The sequence below is a fragment of the Gobio gobio genome, assembly GCF_949357685.1.
Source record: "Gobio gobio genome assembly, chromosome: 18".
NCBI lineage: Eukaryota > Metazoa > Chordata > Actinopteri > Cypriniformes > Gobionidae > Gobio > Gobio gobio.
In genome coordinates, this window is record NC_137111.1 from 35,102,869 (window position 1) to 35,116,451 (window position 13,583).

Genomic DNA, 13,583 nt, shown 5'->3' on the forward strand with positions numbered 1-13,583 from the left:
AACATGCTAATAAATATACTGTAGACCTAAATAAAATAATCAGTACTGAAATGTTACCCAAGACGATTGGATCTAACTTTGGATTTGTTACTTTTTCAACCATTAAAAAAGGAAACAAGTTTCCTGCCGAAAAGCAGATTGACACATTTTTGACAAGAATAATTCAGTTGTATGCCTTTTATTGTAGATATTTATAGTACTTATTATTTTGAAGATGGCCGTTGAACTTAATGTTTGATTCTTTATTTTTATTTTTTAGAAACGAACCCTATAGGATACAAAAACTTAAGGTAGCTAAAAGTAAATAAAATAAAAATAAATAATTAAAAGCTTGACCATTAAAGACCATTTCGCGATGTATCCCTTTAATTCTGTATTTTGTTTTAGAATTAACAAGGGAAACTATAGTGAAAATTCACAACACATTTCTTCTTAAAAGTTGTATTTTTCAAAAGCGGACACTATCAAAGTTAGAACTAGATAAGCTACTTTTTTTCTTTTTTTTAAAGAAATGTTTTTAAAATGTTCACTTCAAATCAATTAAAGATATTTACATGTGGTGTTTTTTTAAGAGTAGGGTTTAATTTGGATATTGATTTTCAGGAACATCTATACAGGAGTTGCTCCAAGTTTTGTGGCATTTAAAGATGATTTGAAAATGTATAATTGTACGCATATAGTTTGATATAGTTTCTATGTTTCTATTTCAATGTATGTTGCTAGAATTGATTGTGTTTGCGTTGATAATGCCTGTTTGTTTTTTGAAGAGGGTTAACTTGAATCGCACCAACACACTAGATGGCAGTATGTTTTTGGATATTTTGGTTGGAATAAAACGCAGAAGAAGTGTGTTGGTCACTTGACTTGACCAGGATATCCATTGTTTATTAAGTTTTCGTTTTATTTTTACGTCGTTTTCCTCTTTATTTATCTTTGATACATACTCGCGGGTACTCCACAACTGATGCACCTACTGATATACTAGAAACTAATTGCTTACTCGTAACGCTAGGATTTCACAAAAAACTGCAGCTGGATTCAAACACTTAACATCTATTTTGCAAGGATAACCGTTTTGGCATTTTAATTGTTTTCTGGATAGACTGTCCCGACATATTTGCCAATGGATCGTGTCTGTTCGCACTGAAAGTCATTAGCATACTCTAAAAAAAAAATAGACATTAATCATTCACAAATCATTAAAGTATTAGAAACAGATTAACGTGGATAAGGAATGGAATATGGCTACATCTGACCTGATGCTGAGTCTTGGACTTATTGGTAAGATTGAAATAACGGGAAAATATAACATTTGTACATGTACATTTGATGTATTAAAGAGATATAGTTCACCCCGCAAAAAAGTTCTGTGATAGCTTACTCGCCTCATATTTTTCCGAACCATGTATGTTTTTTTCTCTCTCGGAGTTTTGCAGTGACAGCACTATTTGCCTGTCACTTAACTTGATTATTTGGAAATTGGAAAAAGGATGCAGTGAAAGTAAATGGTGACTGTCGGTCCCTAGCGTTCAGTTTGAGATTGTGTATTCTGCAGAAGAAGAAAAAAAACATGACTGACTATTTTTTTGGGAAAACTATTTAATTATAGAATAATGATTATTTTGTCAGTAATCGAATTTGTCCCCCTTACACAGAGAAAGATGTAAATGCTGACACGCTTTGGGTTTGGTGTTATCCTTCCATTGGTGCTGATCTGCGAGAGGTTCTGATGAGAAAATGTTGCCTGACGTTGGACAATCGGGTGCTGCACACTTTTGTGTTCGGACAGTACTGCAGAACCTGGTACTACATCACCACTGTCGAGGTTCAGGAGCCAACTGCGCTTAAAAAGGTAAAAGACTTCATGATTAGGACACCACTACTATCCTGAAAGCTTCCAGACCTGCGCTCGAATAATGGAACAGGAGTAGCTCAATGTAAAATTAACAATTTGATCAGACAGTTTTTGTTTATTTACTCATCCTTATGTCATTCCAAACCTGACTTTCTTTCTTCTGTGGAGCACAAAACACTTTCCCAGCTAACACGAATATGTTCTAACAACATTGCTAACATTTACATTAAAGGGTTAGTTCACCCAAAAATGACAATTCTGTCATTAATTACTTACCCTCATGTCGTTCGACACCCGTAAGACCTCCGTTCATCTTCGGAACACAAATGAAGATATTTTAGTTGAAATCCGAGGGCTCAGAAAGGCCTCCATTGGCACAATGCACGGTTCACTCTCAAGACCCATAAAAGGTACTAAAGACGTCGTTACAAAGTCCATCTCACTACAGTGGTTCTACAATAACTTTATGAAGAGGCGAGAATAGTTTTTGTGCGCAAAAAAAACCTAAATAACGACTTACATAGTGATGACCGATTTCAAAACAATGCATCATGAAGCTTCGAAGCGTTATGAATCAGTGAGTCGAATCATGATTCGGATCGCGTGTCAAACCGCCAAACTGCTGAAATCACGTGACTTTGGCAATTCAAACCGCTGAATCGACTCACTGATTCATAACGCTTCGAAGCTTCATGATGCATTGTTTTGAAATCGGTCATCACAATATAAGTCGTTATTTAGGGGTTTTTTGCGCACAAAAACTATTCTCGCCGATTCATAAAGTTATTGTAGAACCACTGTAGTGAGATGGACTTAGTAACGACGTCTTTAGTACCTTTTATGGGTCTTGAGAGTGTAAAGTGCATTGTGCCAATGGAGGCCTTTCTGAGCCCTCGGATTTCAACTAAAATATCTTCATTTGTGTTCCGAAGATGAACGGAGGTCTTACGGGGTGAGTTTTAGGAAAACAGAGCACGGTGGGCAATATGCATTTAAGTATATTAAAATAGGAGGACTACTCAGTCATTTGTATTTGCCACACTTCCTGCTACCAGCTGGTGGTGCTATGACTAAACTAACTAACTACATTTTGGCGTGTAGCTGTTTTCAGGCCAGGGCACTTATCACACATGCGTTGGGTGTAAGACAGATTATACTTATTTTTTATCTAAATATATGATCAAAATCCGGCTTGCTAACTGACTGTTCGATTTCATTCAAAGGTGACACATTTCTCAATAGTTGTCACATCTAAGGACTTCAACCCTGAAAAATATGCTGCATTCAGTAGAGTTCTGTGCAGGTAGGTTTAATTTAAATGAAAATAATTTATTGCGCAACATAGAGGTTCCCACTTGAGTGTAGAGTTGTGTATGTTGAGTTTAAATAATTGCCTTCAGCATTATTACTTTAAGCACCTTTTGTTTGTCATTGAATCATTTCTAAGGACATATATTGAGTTGTTGTATGTTTGTGATGTAACATTGATTTTGCTCAGGACGTATATTAAACATGGAAGTCCTGTGAAGATGATGGAAGGCTACATTGCTGTTCTGACCAAAGGGATATGCCAAAGTGATGAGAACGGCTCCTTCCTTATCAAAGATTATGACGTCAGGAAGGCCTACCTGGCTGGCTCCTTAAAAGGTTAGGGGTGCACATTTAAAACATTACAAGCACGTATGGCAACATGAACTGAACTGCTAAAATCATTTTGTATACATCTGACGATGCTTTTGGTACCATAGCCATTTGCTCCAATGGCTTCATGGTTGTTATTTAAGAAATCTTTCAAGAAAACATCTAAATTCTGTAAAACATGTATGTATGTATGGCATCCAGTTTGCCATATTTAAAGGAACACTCCACCGTTTTTAGAAATGGGGCTTATTCAACTTCTTTCCTACATTTAGATATGTGGGCAAATGCATTTTTGTCTCAGTGCATGCATTGTTTTAGTTTGGCAGGGTCGCCGCTAGCTTAGCTTAGCACAATGAATGGAATCCTATGTTACCAGCTAGCATGTCCTGAGTAAAAGTGATAAAAAAATAAAAAAAATACCCACATCATTACTACTTGTGGCCTGCGTATTCACAACGAATACAAATAGCAATGTAGATTAAGACATGGCGATTTCCTAGGCAGATATTGACTTGGGACTATATTATGGGGAAGCACAGACGAAGCACTGCTACTTGGGCGCAGAGATATCACGCAACACATGAAATCCCACAACTTCCGTCAACATACCGGCGTGAACAGTAGCTGGCTACTTTTCATACAGTACATGAATGGCGATGAACATGGCTGATTTTGTGAGAGACGAAAAGGGTTACTTCTTAGCCAGTCAAGATCCAGAACCATACCTCTATGAACCAGAGTTTTCAGAGGAGGAGCTACGCCTGCGTGCTTTGGAAATAGAACGACAGGAGGAGGTTGCGATCGCTCAACAGCCGGAGGACGTGAGGATGAGATTCATGTGTTGTGTGATATCTCTGCGCACAAGTAGCAGTGCTTCTCCTGTGCTTCACCCTAATATAGTCCCAAGTTAATATCTGCTTAGGAAATCGCCTAGTCTTAATCTGCATCGCTATTTGTATTCGTTGTGAATACGCAGGCCACAAGAAGTAATTAGGTGGGGGGTTTTTTTGGATCACTTTTACTCGGGACATGCTAGGTGGCAACATAGGATTCCATTCATTGTGCTAAGCTAGCGGCGACTCTGCCAAACTAAAACAATGCATGCACTGAGACAAAAATGCATTTGCCCACATATCTAAATGTAGGAAAGATGTTGAATAAGCCCGATTTCAAAAAACAGTGGAGTGTTCCTTTAAGACTTCATGAGATGTTCAATCTTTATTTTAGATGTTGTGTCACAATTTGGTATGGAGACCATCATCCTTTACACAGCACTAATGCTGAAAAAAAGAGTGGTGGTCTATCACCCACGGATTGAGGCGCTGCTGGAGTTCACAAGGTGATCATGGAAATTTTCATTACACAATATGATCTTTAAGTTGACAAGAAATCAAAATGGACCCTTTTTTACTTCCTTAATTTACATTTCTAATCGCATTTTGCATGATTCATTAATATACTTTAATCCAAACTAGAAATAGCCCAGATTAAGGAAGTAAAATAGGTTGCAAACAGCATTTCATTTTAGTATTAATGTCCTGTAGTGATGTAACAAAGAGCAGGAGGTGCTTATGATTCTATTTCCTTCTTTCTGCTGCGATTTCTGCACATCATGTAAGGATAAACTATCAACCATTGCGGTCTCATAGATTGATTTATTTCAAAAAGAAAAAAAAATCTCACTGACCCTGAACTTTTGAACATAATGAAAATGGTCATGCACTAAAAAGGCTGGAAGTGGTAAAAGTGTTTTTCTTCTTAACACCAGAGCTCTTCCTGGCCTGGTATGGCACAGAAAAGACTGGTCCATTCTCCACCCTTTTGTTCACCTGGATAATAATGAGCTGGAAAACCTCAAGCTGTGCACAGGTATAAGGGAAAACCTTCTGCAAAAACTAGATTTATGAACACTCTTGCTATAGTTATGAATCTCTTTGTTCAATATCTCTGTAGGTTATGTTGCAGGGTTTGTCGATCCTGAAGTCAGAGATCGATCAGACCTGTTCGATGTGTATGTAAATCTTCCAGACAGTGAGATCACCGTCTCACAAAATGCCAAAGGTGAGAGTTTCTGCTTTACAGATTGATTGAGGTTAAGTAGGATTGTCAAATACCATTTACCATGTCTTGTTTTATTCCAGAGGCTATGACTCTGGGAAAACTCCATAAAGAGATCGGCAACTTCATTGTCCAGGCTGCAGAGGATACTGATCGCACAGATGCACAGGTTATTAAGGTGAGTAATAAGAAGTATTAGCAAAGAAACATACAGCTGTAGCACAATTTAATTCAACCCCTGGTTTGTGTTTCAATCTGTTTCCAGGATATTTCAGGAAAAACGAAAGAGATCCTCAGTAACCTGATGTCTCTTGCTGATGAAGTGGACAACTCTAAATTGACAATGGAGACTCTGAAGCAGCGGCATTACCCTCCAGCGACTGAAAACTTCCTATTCCACTTAGCTGCAGCTGAGCAACTCCTGAAGATCTGACCAATCAATGCATCCTGTCCAACTCTCACAATAATCAATGAGAGAAGAACTTACCATTCATAGTGGAATCACAAAATGAATTGTAACATTTGAAAGAATCTAATTTCAGGGTTGTGAATGCGAAAAAAGTTTTATTGGGATATAAATATATACTTTATTATTTTTATTATAAGATTTACAAAAGATAGCTATAACATGACCCCCTCCTGGTTGCAATTACAAATGTTGAATGTGCCATTTCTAAGTGATAACAGGTTTGAGGTAAATAATTAATAATCAAACCTTTTAGTAGCACTTAGATATTGAGCCAATGAACAATTTATATCTCTGCAAGCATTAACAAGGTATCTAATTAAGTTGTTCGTAATCTTAATTTTCCATGCTGTTTGATATGTTGTAATATTTCACAATTGCACACCAATGTCAAAGGGCTGACGGTTGCCTAGTTCATGCCTAACTAAATGACATTTGTTTAGCTGTAAAAAAGTAATAATGGTAATTGTTCAATTAAACAAATAGTATTGCTCTAGTGAGGGTCCCATTACATTCAGAATGTAAAGCCAATGGGAACTTTTTTACTAAAATATTGAGTGCCAAACCTAATCATAAAGTTAGGATGTTAATTAACAATCTATAGGTCTATTCATGTAAGTGTACTTTTAACGATTATATACTAAATTAAATGTATACAAAAGTCATTCCTCCTGTGGGATGGAACTTTGTTCCCACATTTTGCATTGCATTTCCACATAATATTGACTTTGGCATTTCTTTATATGTTTAATGTTTAATCTCCTTATTAATCTCAAAACCCCTTGTTATCAAGAGCTATCTTCGTTGCCTAAATAGATCAAAGAAGATATTCTGATATTATGTGTGCAATATATACTGAAAAAAAGAGAATCTCGAATTTCTTAAACATTTTACAAATTTTCAGTCATAAAATGCTGTCTTCAGATACTTTTTAAGATGCATATGTAATCATTAAACATACAAAACATATACATGAGTGGCAACAGGAATTTTATTGACACCAACAAACAGAGTGAGAGTAATTTGTTTTATTTAGTAAAATCAATTTCAATGCAATGAATTTAGCTATTAAATTCATAGGAATTCAAAACCGTACAGCTGTACTTCTTAATTTAGTCATTAAGTAGTAGTACAGAAGTAATTAAGTAGCTTACAAACCCTTCTGGGGAAAAAGAGTGCATGTTTTTAATACTTCTAGTGGAAACCATTTTGAATTTTTGTTGAAATGCAGTGAACATTTAGTATACTGTATTGTTTCCATTGTCATTTCATGTCAGCAAACCCTGTCAATAAAATTCACCCTCAAATAAGCAAGTTTGCTATAGCAACATTACAGTCCTCTGTGGTAAAACAGTTCCCCATTACTTTCAAGTGATTGGAACTCCTCTTCTAAATTCCCCCTCTTTATCTGCAAACAAAAAAATAGAGTATTAATGAAGTATAACAACCTGGTTTAAAATGAATCAGCATTAACATTTAACAAACATCAGTTATCTAATGCGTGTTACCTTGCCAAACTGTGGAAAAAGACTGAAGGACACAGGAATCATCAGGCCAAAAATAATGGCAGTACTGACATGCCGAATAGGAGCCATTATCATGGGGTTTCTTTGGACAAACTTTGCCCTGAAACATTGACAGCAGATTTCACATTTAGACACTATCAACACTTTAAGAATCAAATAATGAAATGGAAAGCAAATGGTTTTGATGTATACCTTTTAAGGAGAGCCAGCAGAAAACTGGGAACAGCTGCAGTGGTGCCAAAGAGAGCTGCTCTCGAGAGGGCTGTTTCCTTTATGGCCTAAGAACAACACATGATGGTAGAAACCAAACATGAATGAACCAAACTGCTTCAGTTCCATGAATAATTAGATGTGAGACATCATAGAATACCAATTACATGTGAAGAATAAACACAGATGAGCCAAAACCAAGCGGCAACCTCCCGCAGTTTCTCTTGAAACCAATATGGAAGTGACATTTACTGCAATTCATCGACTGGCCGCTAGGGACAGGCTCCAGAAGGGAGCAGAATCTCATTGAGCCCCATGTTAAAATGGTCAACTTTACAGCAGATTAAAACATGTTTACAGCCTGGTACAAACTGTGGTTTTGGTCTATAGAGCTATTTTTGCCCTTCATGACAACTGTGAGGGTGAATTTTTCTATAACTCATTAATTTACATTATATAAAGCATTCAAGTTCTGCATAATTAAGGGCGTGGCCACTTTGAGTGACAGGTGGATAGCCATTTATCTGCTGTCTGTTAGTCATCGCGTCACTTCAGCTCTACCCACGTCCCGCCTTTTAGCCCATTTTCTGTTATCCGGGAGTGACGCGCTGCCAAGATGGCAACGGCCATCTCGTCCCTACTTTACGCTTCAAAACAACTCATCAGAATCCTATGGGTGACGTCACGGACACTACGTCCATATTTTTTTACAGTCTATGGACAAAACATGACAACCTGCCTAATATGCTGTTGGTCATTTGCGTGCTTCCAAAACAGCGCCAACTCGCTGACTCCACAAAACCCCTGAAGGTGTCCTGTAGTATCTGGCACCAAGACGTTAGCAGCAGATTGGAGCAAAGTTGGAGCCGCTGTGGATCGAATCTTGGTGACACATTTCCCCATTAACCATTAATCTTTATTACTGCCCATCCAAAACGTTGATTCTGAGAACTGATTGTTTTCTTACCATAAAGAAACCATCTTACCATTTTCTTGCCAAAACAGTGTCAAAGTAACATCCACAAGGTTTCCCAGCAGAACATTGCCCAAAGCATCGCACTGCCTCCACCAGCTTGCCTTCTTCCCATAGTGCATTCTAGTTCCATGTGTTCCCCAGGTAAGCGACACACACGCACCCAGCCATCCACGTGATGTAAAAGAAAACATGATTCATCAGACCAGGCCACCTTCTTCCATTGCTCCATGGTCCAGTCCATGAGTCATGACCCTGTCGCCAGTTCACCACTGTTCCTTCCTTGGACCACTTTTGATATATACTGACCACTGCAGACCGGGAACACCCCACAAGAGCTAAAGTTTTGGAGATGCTCTGACCCAGTCGTCTAGCCATCACAATTTGGCCCTTGTCAAACTCGCTCAAATCCTTATGCTTGCCCAAGTTTCCTGCTTCTAACACATCAACTTTGAGGACAAAATGTGTACTTGCTGCCTAATATATCCCACCCACTAACAGGTGTTAGTCACTTCACCTGTCATAATGTTATGCCTGATCTGTGTATGCAAGTAATTTAAATGATAAGCTTAGGTGGAATAAGGTTTTGTTGCAGTCTCACCTTGGAACCAGCTTCCTTTGAGACTCCGACAGCATTTCCATTAGAATCAAACACTTGTATTCCGTTCTCGGACTCTTCACTTCTCACCACCATTACACTGAATGCAGCTAGACAGGCTAGAAAACCACATGTTTCGTTCAAAACCTTTCAATGGTGTTATGACACTAGAATACACACTTTAGATCAGGAATATGCATGAAATGGAGTAACTATGCTAGGTGTATTGTGTTCTTAATAAGATACATTTGTGTTCTTACCTGTGAGAGGAATAGGTAACAAGGATCTACAGAAGGTCTCAATCACAGCACTGAAGAGCCCAAAACGCTGGAGTATAATCTGTGGAAGAGCCTAAAAAAAGAGAGCATATCCAGGTCATATATCACCCCAAAATCAAAAGATTTTTATTACCTGTAATACAATAAAAATTGTATTGTTCACTCCTTTTGATGAAATAAATTAGCATAAATTAAGATACAACAAATGATGTGTGGGGAAAAAATAAAAACTTTTTTTTTAAAAATTATATTGTGTGTTATGTGTATTGCGTATTAATAATAATAATGTACAAAATCTGAATGGTCCTAAATAAGGCTTAATTTTCTTTAAACTAAATATAATCTTGTTTCTTTCTTTTAATTTCAGGGGGTGAAATATGACCCGGACATGAACCTTGAACCTTGGTACGTTTCATGAGATTCACACACCTGTGTCAACAATTTTCCAATAATAAAATCATCAGATGAATATGGTTTATTGACTGAGAAAACAGGACTGTGACAACAAAATATCTCATACCCCTGCAAATGTTGAGTAGGAAACTGTTCCAATGATGAGAAGAGACTGCTTCATTGATGTTTTGTTATCCTAGGAAAAAAAGTCAAATAAATATAACAATTCAAATCCTGTATCAGAACACTCTTATTATTATTATTACTCACTTACACAAAAGAAAAGAAAATATGTCCTGGGACATAACACTGTGGTCAAAATAGTCTGACAAAAAAATACACAAAGACTAATTTAAAAACACACAATTATTTATCTGTACCTTAGTTGCTGTTGCATTTCTGTTAGAATGGTTGAATCCTGCACAGTATGTCTGAAGCAAAAACTATAACAAACAGTGTCACAAAAATTGATAGTTTATAAAGAAAGACAAAAATGAAGACATAAACATAGAGTGTACTTACTTGCCAAAACAAAGCATGTTTAATGCCTTTGTGGGGTATTAAACTTGCAACAACCTGTGGACACAAAAATATGTATTATGTTTCCTTTGCAGATTATTAAAAAAACAAAACTCATCTCACATCAAATTTACATTTTAAGTTGCTCATCTCTAGCACATTGTAAGCATAATGTAAGCACATTCTGAAATTAAGAACTCACCAAGGGAGCAGATATAGGTAGAAAACCTGAAAACAAAAAAGAAATAGATGTCATCAGAGAAGCAAAAGAACATTTTCAATTCAAATGAATGCAAATTGCTTCACATAAATGGCGCAATAACTCAAGTGCAAAAATTACAGAAAAACAAACCCTCAAGTTTTTTATTATACCTTGAGGACGAAACACTGGTGAGATTACAGCTCCAGTATCAGCATGGACAGAAGACTAAAAATGTATAATGTTATTGACACAAAAATAATAAAAATGTTAAAGTCACCATGAAATAAATAAAAAAAATTATATCAAATATTGCAGCATTTATTATTAATGATTTATCCGTGCACAATCACATTATTATTTTCTTAATTCATTTTCCTTTGATGGCATGTTTTTCAGCATGAGGGCGGGACAACATGTCAGTCACATGAGATCGCAGTAATAACAAACCACAACCATCTAATCAATTCCCGACTGACAAAATCAGATCCCGTCCTACTTTTTTTTCCAAGAAGCCATTTCACTTAGATAAATGTCAAAACAGGGAATGAAAGACTATCGTAACTTCTGTTTCATGCTGACTATAACAATGTTTCAGTTTCAAAAAAATCAAACTGTCTATTCAAACCACATTTGGACCGCCAATCATGCCAATAACTAACATCTCACTGATTGTCCCACACTTTTACCTGCTATTACTTTTAAATATTTCCACTTTGAAGTGATCAATAGAGCATTCTTTTTCGCAAATGTTACATTTTAATTATTTAATATTTATTATAAAATTAAAATTTGTGAAACAATAGAAGAAGTAAACATAGGTTAACACAGTGAAAATATTAATACACAATAATGCATTCTTACAGTTCTATAGCCTCTTTTGTCCCATGTCAGAAGAATCAGTGAATAGACATGTTTGTTACGCTTACTTGAAAAATGTAAATTCATTCACTTACAAGAGACAGTAACCAGGCATTAGTAACCTAGAGAGAGAGAGATAGGAATATTGAGTGAGTGAGTGAGTGAGTGAGTGAGTGAGTGAGTGAGTGAGTGAGTGAGTGAGTGAGTGAGTGAGTGAGTGAGTGAATGAATGAATGAATGAATGATACTTCTTCACATATTGTGCAGCCTACTTTTTCATTTCTCTGTGTATTTCCCTTTTTCTGAAGAAGTATCCGGGCCTCCTCAATTTCAGCCTATGAAAAAACATATTTATTTAGTTGTCATCTATTAAATGTAAACAATATTATATGTAAGGAACAAATATCACAACGTTCTTTACATCTTGTATAGTGCGCGTAATATTGTATGTTCATATGGCTTTCTATAAGAAGCAATTGACTGTACTGACGTAATTGATGTTATTATAACAGTATGTAATATAATGATTCTGCTGCTGCTGCTACTGCTACTCACTTGTGATGACAACACAGAACGGGGATCGAGGATGTTGAACCACAGACGCAGTCTGCTCAGAAAAGACTGCAAAATCATAGATTTATTCATTTATCTGTCGCCGATATCATAGTTTTCATGAATAAGACATAAAAATACACGCAGATTCAAGAAAATACCTGTCCATTGTTTTGCCAGTACTGTAAGTTGGGGTCCATTTTAGCCCTTTAATGACGGCTCTACAACCATTACCCATTCATTTTAACATTCTTAAACAAAGCTTAACTTGTGTAGGTCACGCACATGAGACATGCTTAATTCTGCGACGCTTCCGCATGTCACGTGTTCAGAATTCATCCAATTACATTCCAGCAAGATCAGGTTGCGCTTCAAGACCACAGTCTACGGTCAAGACCTATTTATTTATTTATTTACTGTCTATCTATGGTCAAGACCATTTTTTTTACTAACAACGTAAAGAGCCATTCAATTAATTATTACTAATTATTCATTCATTCCTTTCAAATAAATGTTTATTGCTTTGAATATGTAGATTATTAACCCTACAAATTTATCGTAGCTATCATATTTCGATACATGAATTTCTAAGGCAAATTACCAACATGTTAGCTTTGCTGGAAAAACGGTTGTTTTAGAAAGAAAAAGTTTGTAGTATAATTCTAAAATCTTTAATAATTTGATTTGTAATATTTGTAAATTACATAAATTCTACATTATTAGAAATATTTCAAGATGAACATTTACTAGTACTTAATTACCCATACATAATTTATATATATATATATATATATATATATATATATATATATATATATATATATATATATATATATATATATATATATATATATATATATATATATATATATATATATATATATATATATATATATATATATATATATATATATATATATATATATATGTATATATATATATATATGTATATATATATATATATATATGTATATATATATATATATATATATATATATATATATATATATATATATATATATATATATATATATATATATATATATATATATATATATATATATATATGTGTGTGTGTGTGTGTGTGTGTGTGTGTGCTTTTGAGAAACGTTTGAGTTTACCGTACGTCCCTTTATATCTCTCGATCATTATTGTATTGCATTATTATGTTTTGCCCCCCTCAATTATAACTACAGCCTATAACTACATAGCTTTGATAATAAAATTAAGCATTTACATACACTGATGTATAAAAAGCATGAAGTAGGTAGGACATAAAAACATGCAAAATTCCTTATAGCCTGTAAAATCGATATTTAATTTAATATTTCATTTTAGGCTTTACATGACTTTATAGTTGTCAAACCTTAATTCTTGTGGAAACCAATGTATCGATTATTTATTTGTATTGTCAAGCAGTTAATCTTATAGCGGTTTGCGTGTGCTGCGCAACT

General features: G+C 35.4%; 2 protein-coding genes across 3 annotated transcripts; one reads left to right on the plus strand and one right to left on the minus strand.

Annotated features, from left to right (window-relative positions):
* Window positions 1-818: 818 nt before the first annotated feature.
* On the plus strand, window positions 819-7,324 carry dennd10 (DENN domain containing 10). The gene is made up of 9 exons (XM_079842948.1): window positions 819-1,281; window positions 1,656-1,852; window positions 3,079-3,158; window positions 3,354-3,502; window positions 4,724-4,835; window positions 5,265-5,365; window positions 5,450-5,557; window positions 5,638-5,732; window positions 5,820-7,324. Exons 1-9 carry the CDS (start codon window positions 1,242-1,244, stop codon window positions 5,985-5,987), a joined length of 1,050 nt encoding a protein of 349 aa, XP_079699074.1. The 5' UTR covers window positions 819-1,241; the 3' UTR covers window positions 5,988-7,324.
* On the minus strand, window positions 6,101-12,470 carry sfxn4 (sideroflexin 4). Of its 2 annotated transcripts, XM_079842949.1 has the most exons (14): window positions 12,291-12,470; window positions 12,133-12,198; window positions 11,850-11,912; window positions 11,673-11,699; window positions 10,890-10,944; window positions 10,720-10,745; window positions 10,521-10,574; window positions 10,379-10,441; window positions 10,126-10,194; window positions 9,588-9,678; window positions 9,331-9,446; window positions 7,739-7,824; window positions 7,529-7,646; window positions 6,101-7,428 (listed from the first exon to the last, which is right to left on the minus strand). In XM_079842949.1, the coding sequence occupies exons 1-14, from the start codon at window positions 12,327-12,329 to the stop codon at window positions 7,351-7,353; spliced, it is 951 nt and encodes a 316-aa protein (XP_079699075.1). In that variant the 5' UTR covers window positions 12,330-12,470; the 3' UTR covers window positions 6,101-7,350. The 2 variants fall into 2 exon arrangements, with proteins under 2 accessions (XP_079699075.1, XP_079699076.1); XM_079842950.1 differs by lacking the exon at window positions 11,673-11,699 and having other exon boundaries at window positions 6,992-7,428; window positions 12,291-12,459.
* Window positions 12,471-13,583: the final 1,113 nt, after the last annotated feature.